Below are 13,162 nucleotides of genomic sequence, written 5' to 3'. Positions count from 1 at the left end.
AGTACACCCAGAATGTAAGACCTGTCTAGCTGGCCTGGAAGAGCTGAGGCAGGTTCCTTTCTTTCGAGCTCGTAGGCCTCCCATAGCCACCTCACATGGGTACATAACTGACCCCATCTCTGTTTGCCCACCTTCCCAGCCCTGCAAAGCTTTTCTAATTAGTTTGCTGCCAGCATTCCTCTGCTTTACTGCTGATGGTGAGGCTCTTCTGCCTCTTGGCTCTATTTCTTTTGTCTTGCTTATTTTTGCTGCTATAGGCTAGAGGACTCTTTGCCTTCTGAGAGGAAAGCTTAGCCCCATTGCAACTGATTAGTACACCATATTGTGTATTAACTAATTTCCTACTCCACAGAAAAGAGATAGAGTTATCCATTAGCCCAAACAGTGACCTAAAACCTTTCCTATTATTGACAGCGATATAATACCTCACTCTAGCACCATGTCTGGAGCACTTTCTGTCCCCTTAATGCATTGCAAAAGGAGGCTGGATTTGCATGGGTTTGCTTACTCCCATCTCTTGTGTATTATTTCTCCATTTCATGTGTATTATTCAGATTTGCAGTGTATTTTGCAAGTACAGTGTCTGTTTCTATGCTCAGTAATGAGACAGGAAGTAAAATACTAACATGACTCTGTCAGTCCAGATGCTACAGGTAATTGATTGGGTCACATTCAGGTTAACCATTTTGCAGGTGTCTTTTTCTAGTGATCAGCTGTCTCTGTTGCACTCCCTGTCCTTTCTGTTTTATTTGTTTGATTGTTTGTTTGTTTTCTAGTCCCTAACTTGTAAATCTTTTAGGATACAAGCTCTTCTTTGAATGGTATACACAAGAACCAAAAAGCCCACCTCCCACTACTAGGGTCTGTGAAGTGCATCCTAATAAATTAGCTTTTAACTGTTAGCAAAGCTAGCTCTGAGTGAGTTTTAAATCATGTTTTGTGCTTCGTAGCTGGAGAGATCAATCTTCTAGACAGTGATCTGAATGCTGAAACTAAAGTCAGGCACACCTGGACCCCTGGAGCCTTGATGTACTATGGGAGAGCAGAGCTGCAAGCATCTGACCACAGGTAAAGTCCTAAGCAAATAATCAGAGAAAGGGCTGCTAGGTTAGAATGTGTTGCACTGAATTACACCTTCAGAGTGAGGGACCAAGTCTGATTGTAACAGGAATTACACCCTTATTCTGTGTCCAGTATCCATTTGGTGGGGTTTTTTTCCTCATGGTGGGTTTTATACCAGGGTGGCAAGTATCGATGGTCCTGTATTGATTACTGCTGCACTGAGATCTTGGCAAGGGTTGGATAAGTTGCAGCAAGCTTTCTGTTGCTGGGCTTTGGAAAGCTCCAGCACCAAAACAAGCTGCTCTGATGGGCTCCCACTCAGCTTGCTGTGGGAGAGAAGGTTGGGACTGTGTGGTCTGAAGCGGTGTAAGCTGTGTATGTAGAGTCAGGTGTGACCTCTTCAGAGTAGAGAAGTGTTGGGCTTTTGCCCTTAGGAAATGGAGATGGGAGGAGGGAAAAACAAAGACCAGTGCCTCTGCTTGGTTCATATCACTAATTTCTCTTTAGGGATATGAGTGTCCTTTCTTTGTTAAACTTGTCACCACTTCACTTCTCTGAAACAAATTCTATAATAAATGTACCTTGAAAGCTCCCTTGAATTCAGAATAATGTCTCACTCCTTGCATACCCTATGGAAATGCTACAATATTGTTCCTCATAGCAGGACTCAGTGACCCACAGTAGCTGCTTCTGTGCTTCTCATGGTGCTCTTGTGTGTGAGCACTGTTCTGTACTCCTCCAGCAATGGAAGAATATGGCCCTTGCAACCAATTTTTGTCTGTCAAGGCTTTGACATTGCTGTGTTCCACAGTGAAACTGCTGCACTCGTTATATAGGACCCTGAGGATGCAATCTGTGAAACATGGCTGTTGTACGTTGGTTTTCTATTTCAGCAAACTTGATTGCAAAAACTGCTTTTTAATTACAGTCGGCAGGTTTGCTTTCCTGAGGTTTGTGCTGGGAAAAGGGCTTAGCTATATCTTTGTGACATATGGAAATGCATTATGATTCACTGCGATTATGGGAATAGTTAACATTTCCTATTTTTTTTTTTTTCCTTTTACTGTTCCTTTCTAGCTCTGCCGTCGTTGCTTTCATATGTTCTGCTAATGCATATTCCAGAGCCTGCTCTATTGCAAGTAGGAGGCAGCAATTTTGACATAGAGCAACCATCCCAGTTACTGCTTTGTGTGTATGTGCAGGTGGAAGTCGGAGAATGTAGATTGCAGCCACTGAGATGGGACAAGCTTTACTCTTTCAGACAGCTTTCTCAATTTTGTTTAGGTCTAACACACGGAGAGGTCATTTGTAAGAAATGGCTGAAGAAGCAAGTTTGCAGTGTTGACTGCTTATAATGTGATGGATTGACATATGTTTGCTATGTAACTACATTATACACTTAGAGGACCTTGTCCTTAGTTTTTGGAAGAAGACATCTTCATGTGGCCTTGTCTAACAGAAAATAATATATTGCCTTCCTCCTTTATAGGTGTTTTAGGAGACAGCTGTTTGATAATGAGTGAAGTGTCCTGGTATTTTTAGACTGCAGGCTTGCCAGAAGTGCTGTACACAATTGTTACTTCAATTCCTTTATGGCGTGTCCTCACTGTTACATTCAGCTAATACAGGGCTGATGAATGTAATTAACAGTGCTCAAGGTGTGATCTTCCACTGCAGGAAAAATTAAACAAGCCACCAGGCTTTGAACTTCTGGATTGTATTGCCAACCACAGTGCTTTTTTGCAGTGAGACCTTAAGTAATTTTTTCCCACTTCTCTTTCTGCGTAGAACATACCTAGTAATCACTTCCTTCATAGGTATAGCAGACTTAATTAAATACTTACAATGAGATTTGACATAATGGAGTTAAAAATTATCATAGATTTATAGAGTTTAAACAAGACACTATTAATCCTTCACACAACTAAGTTCTTACCTGTCTTATTGCTTGACATTGATTTTAATTTTATATAAGCATTTCCTATTGGGCGATGTTGATCTTAATTTTAAATAAGCATTTCTCCTTTGTTTCATGTAGGCCAGTGTTAGCTATTGTAGAAGTGGAAGTTCAGGAAGTTAATCAAGCTGCCCGTGAGAGTGTTTTCCAGGAAGTGTCATCTTTCCAGGGACCACTGGATGCCACAGTAGTGGTAAATCTGGTATCACCAACACCTGAAGAGAAAAACGAATTTCCAGAGGACTTGCGTACAGAGCTTATGCAAATGTTTGAGGATTATGGCACTATAGTTCTGGTCAGGTGAGTCTGGGATCTGAAATGGCATGTCATCCATTCAAAAACACAGAGTAGAAATTCCCTTTTTGTCCTGACAGAATTAACTTTGTATTACGAAGTAGTACACCAAGTTCCTTTACTGCATGTTGAATTCTTCATTAGAAATTGAGCACAAGTATTTTGAATGTCTCTTACCTCTCATCAGCCTGTTAAAGTAATAGTCTAACAGCTCTCTTGGCTGAGTGGAGGGGAATTTTATTCAGTACAGCATCATAAAGCAGAGGCTTTGATGTGAATCTTCGTCTTTAGATTCAGGCCTCATTTCCATGCATTGCTTCTGCTGGCAGGCCCTTGGGGCCCTGCTTCACTTCTTGAAGGAGGTCTGCTCTCTTCCGGCGCTCTTTCACACTTACTAGGATTTCCTGGCTGGCTCTCCTTTCTTTTGGGGGTCATTTTGCTTGGTTTTTAATAAAATGGCTTCTCACAGTTTGAGAGGGAGAGTGTGATACCTTCTGGCAGAGCAGTTTAATTTAATTGTGATTGATTCTGTACAGGGCTCCAGCATAGCTATGAGACTTCTGTTTTGAGAAATACAGGCAGAAGACCTGACAATTGACTTAGGAAACAACACCAGAAACTTGTTTATGTTGTATTAGACTCATTTCTTCATGAAGAAAACTGGTTGTTGTTGTATGGTTTTATGAAGTATCAAATATAAGTAGAGTTCAAAAGCAGCACTGCAGCACCACTTTGCTTGTGAAGAAAATGAGCAAGAAAAGAACATGCTGTGATTGGGTTTTAATTTCTTTAGAGCTTGATGGTATCCTAGTCTCTGGGAACATCACGTGTCCTCTGAGGTGAGGGATATGCAGACCCACGGAAGATAGTGCAGAGGGAGAGTGGATATCAGACTAGGTATCCTGTCAGCAGCTGCTGGGTGTTTGTACTGCTGCTTCTAAAATAGAGTTGTGAGGAAAATACAACTAAAACCAAATAGCTGTACAAAACCATGATGCTTTCCTTTAAGGCTTATAGTTCAATAGTGAAGTAAAATGCACTGTTTTCCCATCTCTACCTTTTTTTTTTTTTTAAACTAGGATCAGTGGAGGTCAAATGCTGGTGACATTTGCAGACAGCAAGTCAGCCCTTCGTGTTATGGATATAGATGGTGCCAAAGTAAGACTCTCTCAAACCTATAATAATAATTTCATAACAAGTTTCTCAAAAGTGTTTGCTTAGAATTAGATAGTTGAGTTGCTAGCTAAGTCAAGTAGCTTTATTTTAAATCAACTTAGTGCTCTCAAAGTCGTTAGTTTTCAGAGCTGCTGAGGCTTTTAGTGCAGTATTTCAGTTTCAGGAGGGCAGGAGGTGACCTTTCTTGGAGTTCCTGAGCAGTGCTGAGTATCTGGCCTCTGATACCACCGCAGAACACATGGACTCACTCATTGTTCTGGCACTGAGTTTATGTGCGACTTTATACTGTTGCCAAAGCATCCTCACAATTGCGGTTTGGAGATTCTTTGTTTCTCTGAAGGATATCAAATAATCTCCTCCTTACCAAGCTGGAAGGACATGATTCATTGGTCTCCATGGCAAACTCAGCATTAGCAGTAGGCATTTACCTTCCATTCCCCTGCTCTTCCTTCCCACACACATACTCTAGAATTCATCCACCCCCTCATTTATGCTGACAAAAGTATGGGGCTACACTATAAACTTAACATTGAAATAATGGATTTAACCCTCATCTTCTTTCATATTTGGAGTTTTACTGATTAATTTGGCTCACTCCATTGATGTAACTTATAGCACAGACCCAAACACAACTGTATGGGCACAATGTGTGAAGGTGCTAGGAATCTGATTCAGGAACTTTCCAAAGTAAATTTGCTGCCAAAGCTGCTGCCTTGGAAACATCTCACCCCAAATGTAACGGAGCCACGCATATAAGCAGGTGTGCTCTTAATCTCTAGAATAATATACTTTCTATATATCTTGACCATCATTTTGGGGATTTTCTGAGTGGAGGGTCTCCTTACAGATGTCATCAGGTAGCAAATTCTTGTCTGTTTTAAAAATACTGACTCAACATGGAACCCTCCCACACCATTATTACAATCACAGTATCATTTTGATGATATTTGATGTTTCACCTACTTCTCAAGTATTTTCCAAATGCGGCAGCAGTGCTTTCAAGCTGTGAAGCAAATTTTCTTTTAAGAATATTGTTACAGTCTGAAAACTTGGTTATGGGGATAGGAAGAGTGCTTCCTTTTCATTTAGGTTCTGAAATGAAGCTTTAGTTATATCCGTTTCTGAAGCAGATATACAATAGACTGGCAACACTTGCTTATTCTGTTCAGGTGTTCTCATTTTGTGAAGTTGCTCGGCAAAGGGGAAACAATTATTTTGTTGCGTTAGGTCAAAGGCAGAACAGTGAAGATCCGACCCAAGACCAAGGACTGGCTAAAGGGCCTTCAGGAGGAAATTGCTCGAAAACGGGACAGCATTGTCCCCATGTCCCCCACAGCAAACTCCTGTCTTCTGGAAGAAAATTTTGACTTCACAAGTTTGGACTATGAATCAGAAGGTGAGCAGCAGGTTTCTAAGCTAATTTGTGAGAAATTGCTTCACTGACTTTGTTTGCATAGAGAAGGTACATTATGAGTGTTAGGGGTATCTTAATTTGTAATGGAGCCACACTTCTTAAAAAGAGGAGTGTAGCTAAAGCTCTGACCCAGCACTGTGCCTGAGCAGAGAACTACTGCTTAGATCATCCTACCAATTTAGTATTATAGCATGTATTAGCAAATCCAATGTATGGTACAGTTTTCTGTATAGACACAAACTGTAACGAAGCACATAGATTACACAAGAAGCTTGCCCAACACATAAATGGAATTAATTGACTGATAGTAGAGAGAGACAGAGAATACATTTGCTCACTGAGTCTGTGTTGTCTAATATTTTAATTCAGGTGATATAGTGGAGGATGAAGATGATTATTTAGATGATGTAGTAGCAGACACTGCAGAAGATATGCCGGAGGGCTGTGGACATTTCGCATCCATAGATCATTCAAACAAATCTGGACAAAACCCACAGCTGTATAGAGGTAAATTATCTACATTCCTTAAAGTAAGACCTGAAGGTTTGTCATTTGTTCTCCTTTTGTCTCTATTTCCCTGTTCATTTATATTTACATTGGAGGTCCCCTAAAGATAAGGATCATCTTTTTGGTACATGTTCAGACAGTGCTCAACTGCCCCTTGAGTTAGTGACTGTAACTGAGGCCCTCGGGCATAACAGCAATACAAATAATAAAGTTTAGATCCTTCTTCTCTCTAGCCCAGAGGAGTGCTGAGAAACACTGGTTTCCTTTTGTAGTTCAGAGAAATTAAACATTTTTTTCCATTCCATGTTGTTTGGCACCAGAGCATACAACAAAAAAAGTTGTCCTTTATTTTCTTATTGGCGAGGGCCAGAGCAAAATCAAACTGAATGAATTCTGTTGCTTGAGTGATGGGCTTGGCCCTGTCCTTTGAGCAATAGCTGTGGCAGTGCAGTCAGGTGTAAGCTGTACAGTCCAGGAGGTCGTTATGTTCAAATGACTTACTTCAAAGAAGCCTAAAGTTTCTCCTTTGTTCCTATTTTATTTATTTCTGAAGAAGTTGAGGTTCACACAACAGGGTATATGCATTCTTTTAGTGCTTCACAAATGTGTTACCTTTTTTCCTGATCAGCTGGCTTGTTGGCAAATTATTGTGAAATGACTTGGTAGAGAGAAGATAAAGCTGTGAAGAGAATACAGATAAAAACTGCAGCAAGAACTAGCCAGCCAGTGGTGGTCTTGCATGGGGATATGATCAGGACATGCTTTGGTGACCAAGCATTGACAGGCTGGGTCATGTATTAGACACTTCATCATGACAGCAAGTGATTCAGTAGCTGTCTTTCTGCACTCTCCCAGAAGCACTTCGTCTTCTGACATGAAAAGGGAGAACTTTAATACCTTCAAAGGTTGAGTTAGAAGTACAGTTCAAAAATATTAAATGAAATTCCTAAGTTTACACGGACAGTTTTTTCAAACAATCAAAGTGATACACAGCTTGCGTGCCCACCTTGAGTCGTAGGCTGGGCGCAGTGTGGCCAGACTCAGACTCAAGCCCTAAGCCAAGGAGTGATCTCTCACTGTTAAATACTCCGAAGCCAATCACTTTGTTTTATAGGATGCCTTGCCCTCCAAACACCTCTGGCCTACTGTGTGATGATTCATTAAGCTACAGAGAGTTGCCGTGATTCTTTTCACCCGTACTAGCTCTTCTCCACAAAAAATGTCACAAAGTAAATGAAGATTATAAAGTATAGTTTGAAGGAGGTCAAGGTGGGGTCATGATCTCAGGCAACTCAGAATATGATATAGTCAATCCATCTTGAAAGTCTCTGCAATTTCAGATGCCTTCATAAGCTTCCAATTCTGCCTGAGTAACTCCTAATCAAAGGTATGATGATTGTACAGGGGATGGTAGACACAGATGGAAGCCAGTGACAGGCTGAACAGTGTGTATGTGTGTTTCTGAGGCCAGAGAAGGGCATAGCCTCACAAAACTGATGTTCCTCGGAGCTGTTGCCTAAAGCCAGCAGCCTTTTAAGGGAAGGGACAGAGTGGTGGTGGCTGGTTTTTGTCTTGTGTTTGGTGTTACTGCCAGAATTTCAAGGCATGTGTTTAGGCACCTGCACGACTCCTTGGATCCTACCGATGAGCCCGGATCTGCAGCTCAGAAGTATTGAAAATGCAGATGGCAGGGGGAGGGAGGGTTGGGTAGATCACAGGCTGTGTCTCTGTGGCTGCCATCCGCTGCTGAGTGGGAGTCGGAAACTGAGAGGCAGCTCAGCATTCCCTGCAGAGGACAGCTCTCTGAAAAACAGGAACTTGTGTAAAAATGCCTGAAGTATGAGAGACTGCTGCTACCACAATTCCTTCCCCTTTCTCTCCAAACCACAGGGACAAAATGAAACCCAGTGGGTTTTGGAACCCTGAAGAACACAGCTGCATGGCTGGGCAGGGGAGGGAAGTGGGAGAACTGAAATGAAAGCCCTCACTTCAGCAGGCTGAGAGACTAAAGCAGTCCCTGCTCCACACCTGTCCCCCTGCCAGAGAGGCTTAGGTGAGAATGAAAGACTCTGTAACAGCTTCAGCATGGAAGGTGCTGCCAAGCACTATCTGATGGAGGCAGGTGTACCTGTTAGGAGATGTTGCTGAAAAACAGAGATGTGATGAGTGAGACATTCAGACAGATTCTTCTCTGGCATAAAAAGTGAGTTCTCCTGAGCATGGAAAGTTGTCTAATCCTCAGAGGAAATTCCTGCATTCAGGAAGGAAGAGAAAGGGATGGACCATGACTCGTGGTTGCCATGACACGGTTTGAATCGGAGCAGGTTGCCGCCAAGTCTGGCTCTGAAAAGCTCAGAATCTAACAAGGTGACTAACTAGTAACCGTGAAATCAGATGCAGGCGGTCTGTGTGTCAGCACAAACAGTTAATAAATGCTGGAAAAGGAGAGAGAGAAATGTTTGACAAAAGGATGGATGTTTCCTGGAGTGAGAGCAGAGAGACTTTCGGGGAGAGCAAAACAGAATGAAAGGAGCCATGTTGTGTTGCTGCGATATACCTGGTTGAAGTTTGCCACTCACAATTGCCTCGTTCTGGACCACCCATGTTTGGTGCATCTCACCCAGTGGCTATCTAACATGGATCTTTTCTAAAATTTCCCTAGATGATACAGACCTGGCCGATTTGAAGCGGGAGCTGGAGGGAAGCGGGGAATGCCGCCGCCGGCCCCCGAGCAGGTCTCTGTCCAATCCTACCAGACCTCGGCCACTTCAGCCGCCACAGAGGCCTCCCCCTCCTGGTGAGTTCAACTTTCTTTAATGTTGTGTTGGCCTCAGCTTAAGAGTTTTTCCCGCCATTTCTGGGTGACAACAAAAGTAATGCCTTGTTTTGAAATGTCAGGCTGTTGAGGTACTTGACTTGCTTCAGGCTGTGGTTAGGAATGGGAGAACTTTGTCTTTAGAATGACAGATACTCCACAAAACATGCCTTTGGTGAGAATGGAATGGCCCGTATGTTTCATACTAACTCATCACTCAGTTTAGCATGTTGACCAGCCGCTTCATGGCAATAAATGGCAGTATTTATGTATGCTGACTTCCAAAGTCACAGAGCGTTTTCCTACAATTTGGTTGGTTTGTTTTGTGTTTTTTTGTTTTTCTGATTTAATTGTAATCTTCCTTTTAAAAAGCTTTGACAAAATACTTGTTCTGGAGAGTTTTTGTCCTTTCCTGCTTTACAAGTAATTTTTGCTTCCTTTTGTGTTTATGAAGGAAATGCAAAGTGGTTTATGATTTTCAGTGAGGCACAAAGGGAAAGTGATGCTCTTTACCTAAGTCTACCCACCTGAGATGCCATCAGTGCTGTGCTGCTCCTGTTTTTATGGCTACTTCTGGATGTCTGCTGACTGCTAGATCAGCATAATCATCTCATCTTTGTCTTCTGTATGACACAAGCTATACATCACATACTTGTTGCAGTCCAAAAGTCTCTCTTCTGTATATATTTTCCAGCCTTAAATCAAAGGTTCTGTCAGACTCACAGATGGAAGTTGAGTTCTTCAGGGTTATTCCCATTCGTTTCTAGGTCCATTGCACAGAAGTGACAACACTGGTGTCTGTATTTCTGTGCCTAGAAAGCAATGTTAATGCTGAGCTGACGTTATTGAATTGATTAAATGAAAGCAAGACTAACAGGAAACTGCTTCCTGAAACAGTTCAAGATTTCAGCGTTTTATTTGCTGTTGAGATTTTTTCACCTTAGATTAGACCAGTAATGGTTCAGCCCACCACTTGTCCTAGATCAAAGCATCTTGCTCTTGGCACTCAGGCAGAGGGAGTCAGGGTCCCCGGTGTACTGCAGGAAGGCCTTGCCTAATATGTCTGTCCCTGCAGGAGCAGTGAGGGTGAGACAGCATCTCTTTTATCTATCACAAACAATTTCAAAGCACATCAGTTTTGCTCCATTGCCAATAAAATGTTGTACCAGCTTTTGAATGTAAAAAGCCACTTCTGTTCTTCTTTCAGCCGGAGCATCAGGCAAAAAGTCCCCCTCAGATGGTTCCCTCTCTCCAGGAAGCCACCCCACCTGCTCCATCCTGGCAACAGCAAAGCTGCTACCTGGAGCCCCTCAGCAGCCAGTGAGTCCTGCAGCTCAGCACGGCCACGCAGCCTCGTGCTGATCTCCCCAGTCGACACAGACACTGTAGACACTGAGCATCACGCTCATACGAGGAAGGAAGTCCATCACATGCCTGAGCTGGAAATGCTAAGATGGACTTGTTGTAATGTATTGGTAGACTGTAGGACCTGCCGGACACCAGAAAAATGTTATTAAACTGCCAGGAATTAGAAAGGTTGAAGTGGGAGAGAGACAGTGACGCAAGACCAGGGCACTGTTGGTTTATTCCACGTGCTGCTGACAGATGCCAACTTGAATTTTTCACAGTATGATAAAGTACTTTAATTCTTTTCTCACCTCTTTGTTTATGGGCTGCACTAATGTGCAGCATACAGGAAAAGTCTTGACTGTTGCCAGCCAGGCTGCTAGCCCCCTGAGGAGACCAAGATGGGAATGTGGGAACACAGCCCACCCATGTCTTGTTGGATGAGAAGCCCAATGTACTGGGATGTCTCAGGGACGAGCTGTGGCAGTAAGCCACCGGACTGTCAGCTGGTAACGAAGATGCAATATCTGCCAAAAGGGTCCCCAGCATTTCTGTAGTATTTACAGATTGCTGAATACCCACGGGCAAAACCAGGACTTTACATGTGTGAGAGATCAGCTGTAAGGTTGCAGGTGTACGAGAAAAAACAGTTCTCTCAGTATTACTCATTCTTTTATTTTCTTTTTTTTTTTAAGCCTAAAGTCCGGACTGGAATAAGCAAACCTTACAACGTCAAGCAGATCAAAACCACCACAGCTGAGGAAGCAGAAGAAGCCATTAGATGTCTTATGGAAGCAAAAGGGGGTGAGTGCAGCTTTCTAACTGACTTCTAAAAATCTTCAAGGAAAGAAAACTGTAGGCGTATTCATCCTTCTCATCATAGTCCAGATGCACATATTTCTATTCAGCAGCTCACCTGAACACTGACATACACATTCTTGCAAGATGGTACTTGGTGTTCCCTGTCAGTCTTGAAAATATTAACCTTTTCTTTATGATGACTCACGCTGCACATTTTGGTGTAGAACCTGTTACTAGGAGCACCTTGGGTTAGTTATATCCAGATTTAGTCTGAAAATTTACAAGATAAAGATGGGATCCTACTAAAACGAGGGTGCCTGTGTTAGCTCAGAGTTGCAGAGAGGGTATTTGCTGCTCTGTGTAGTGAATGCTCACTATTCCAAGCACAACTAAAGAACAAATACAGCTGTGGGAGAAATAACCTGGATTCTGTTCACATTTGGACAGCAAGTATAGCAGTAACCTAGATAGAAGCTTGCACCACTTTAGCTTGAACAGCTGAGCTAAAAGGCTACTCTGCTTTTAGGCTCCCTGTCTAATCCCAGAAGAAAGGGCACATTAGAGCAGGAAACTAGCTTCAATATTGAAACTAAGGCAGTGTGAATATACCTGCCATGGCTGCAAACAGCTCTTTCTGCTGATGATGTACGAATGAGAAAGATGCAGTATGACTCTGACATTGCTACCCAAGTTTGCAAGGCTCTCAGTTTAAGGAAAAAACATCCCTTTTCATTTGTAAATAGAGCAAATGCAGTCTGGAATAATCTAATTTAATTAGAAATACCATAAAGTCATCTTGATGTTTATTCCTCAGTGTGCTGTACATTTATTTTTTTTTTAAATCAGATTTACTCCATTAATTTTGAAATTCACATTAAGCTTTTCATTCAGTGTGGGTAAGAAAACTAGTCCAGTCAACATCACTTTCAGTCCCTTGTGCTGTACCACCACTTGGCATTTGCTGTTCTTCCCAAAGTACTCTACTGGTGCACTCAATATTATTATTTTGATTACCCACACAGAGAAATGAGGGTGAAAGGAGACTCAGGACTTGAGTCCAGTACTCCTGAACCCCCCCAGCCAGTGTTTTATCCACTTGGCGAAATGGTGTCTCCGCATCACTGTCTTGGCATTAAATTGTTTCAGACAGGGGAGTTTTTCCCTAAAAGCCTCTTACAAACATGACAGGATTGCAGAGGTCTGCATTTATTTCTAAAACCTACCTTTAGGCATGCACATTTGGGGAAACATGATTGTGAAAGAAATTCTCTTCCAGCTACGTTCTCATCAAGCCAAGCCACTAATTGTTTTTGCTTTTCAGGACTACAGGAAGATGCACTAAAGCCTGCTTCAACTAGAAACCAAGTGGTCACCAAACCTGAGCCTCCTCCCAGCATCACAAAGTCAGCATCGCTGCCAGGGCTGCAGGTGGGACCAGCACTGGTGCCCCATCGCCCACCACCCAAAGTTCCAACTACAAAGAAGCCAGTACCTCTGCAAAGGACTGGTGTCAAGGCGGAAAACGTAAGATAGTCGCAGCAAAATGCGCCCAGCCTCTATTACAGTGTGTACGATGGCAAGAGGAATGAGCTGTTAAACCATTTGTATGAAGTCCTGCCATTTAAAGTTCTTAGCCAGCCCGCACTAAAATGATCTTGTGTATTATAGCCATTGAGGCATAAAAATGTACTAGACAATCAGAAAGGATAAAGAGCTTTAACTTCCTTACTCAACTGTATTCAGCTTTTCTGTTTGTAAGTTCAGTTCTCTTAGATGTTGCTACTTCTAG

At 42.4% G+C, this 13,162-nt stretch overlaps 2 protein-coding genes across 2 annotated transcripts in view; one reads left to right on the top strand and one right to left on the bottom strand.

Moving 5' to 3' along the window:
* SYNJ2 (synaptojanin 2) overlaps positions 1 to 13,162 on the top strand; it is a gene marked incomplete at both ends in the record, with an annotated part of 66,093 nt that overhangs the window by 50,350 nt on the left and 2,581 nt on the right. The window contains 9 exons of the mRNA XM_080341212.1: positions 951 to 1,068; positions 3,101 to 3,319; positions 4,393 to 4,471; positions 5,717 to 5,885; positions 6,273 to 6,410; positions 9,073 to 9,207; positions 10,433 to 10,545; positions 11,268 to 11,376; positions 12,695 to 12,897. Coding sequence (XP_080197338.1) covers positions 951 to 1,068; positions 3,101 to 3,319; positions 4,393 to 4,471; positions 5,717 to 5,885; positions 6,273 to 6,410; positions 9,073 to 9,207; positions 10,433 to 10,545; positions 11,268 to 11,376; positions 12,695 to 12,897 — 1,283 coding nt within the window. The remainder of the gene's footprint in view (positions 1 to 950; positions 1,069 to 3,100; positions 3,320 to 4,392; positions 4,472 to 5,716; positions 5,886 to 6,272; positions 6,411 to 9,072; positions 9,208 to 10,432; positions 10,546 to 11,267; positions 11,377 to 12,694; positions 12,898 to 13,162) is intronic.
* The window catches only part of SERAC1 (serine active site containing 1), a 36,139-nt gene continuing 31,576 nt past the window's right edge, over positions 8,600 to 13,162 (bottom strand). Inside the window, exon 19 of the transcript XR_013921938.1 lies at positions 8,600 to 8,661. The gene's annotated coding sequence lies outside the window, so the exon portion shown is untranslated. The remainder of the gene's footprint in view (positions 8,662 to 13,162) is intronic.

Source organism: Nesoenas mayeri (genome assembly GCF_963082525.1).
Source record: "Nesoenas mayeri genome assembly, chromosome: 3".
Classification (NCBI taxonomy): Eukaryota; Metazoa; Chordata; class Aves; order Columbiformes; family Columbidae; genus Nesoenas; species Nesoenas mayeri.
This window is presented reverse-complemented; position numbering and strand designations above follow the sequence as displayed.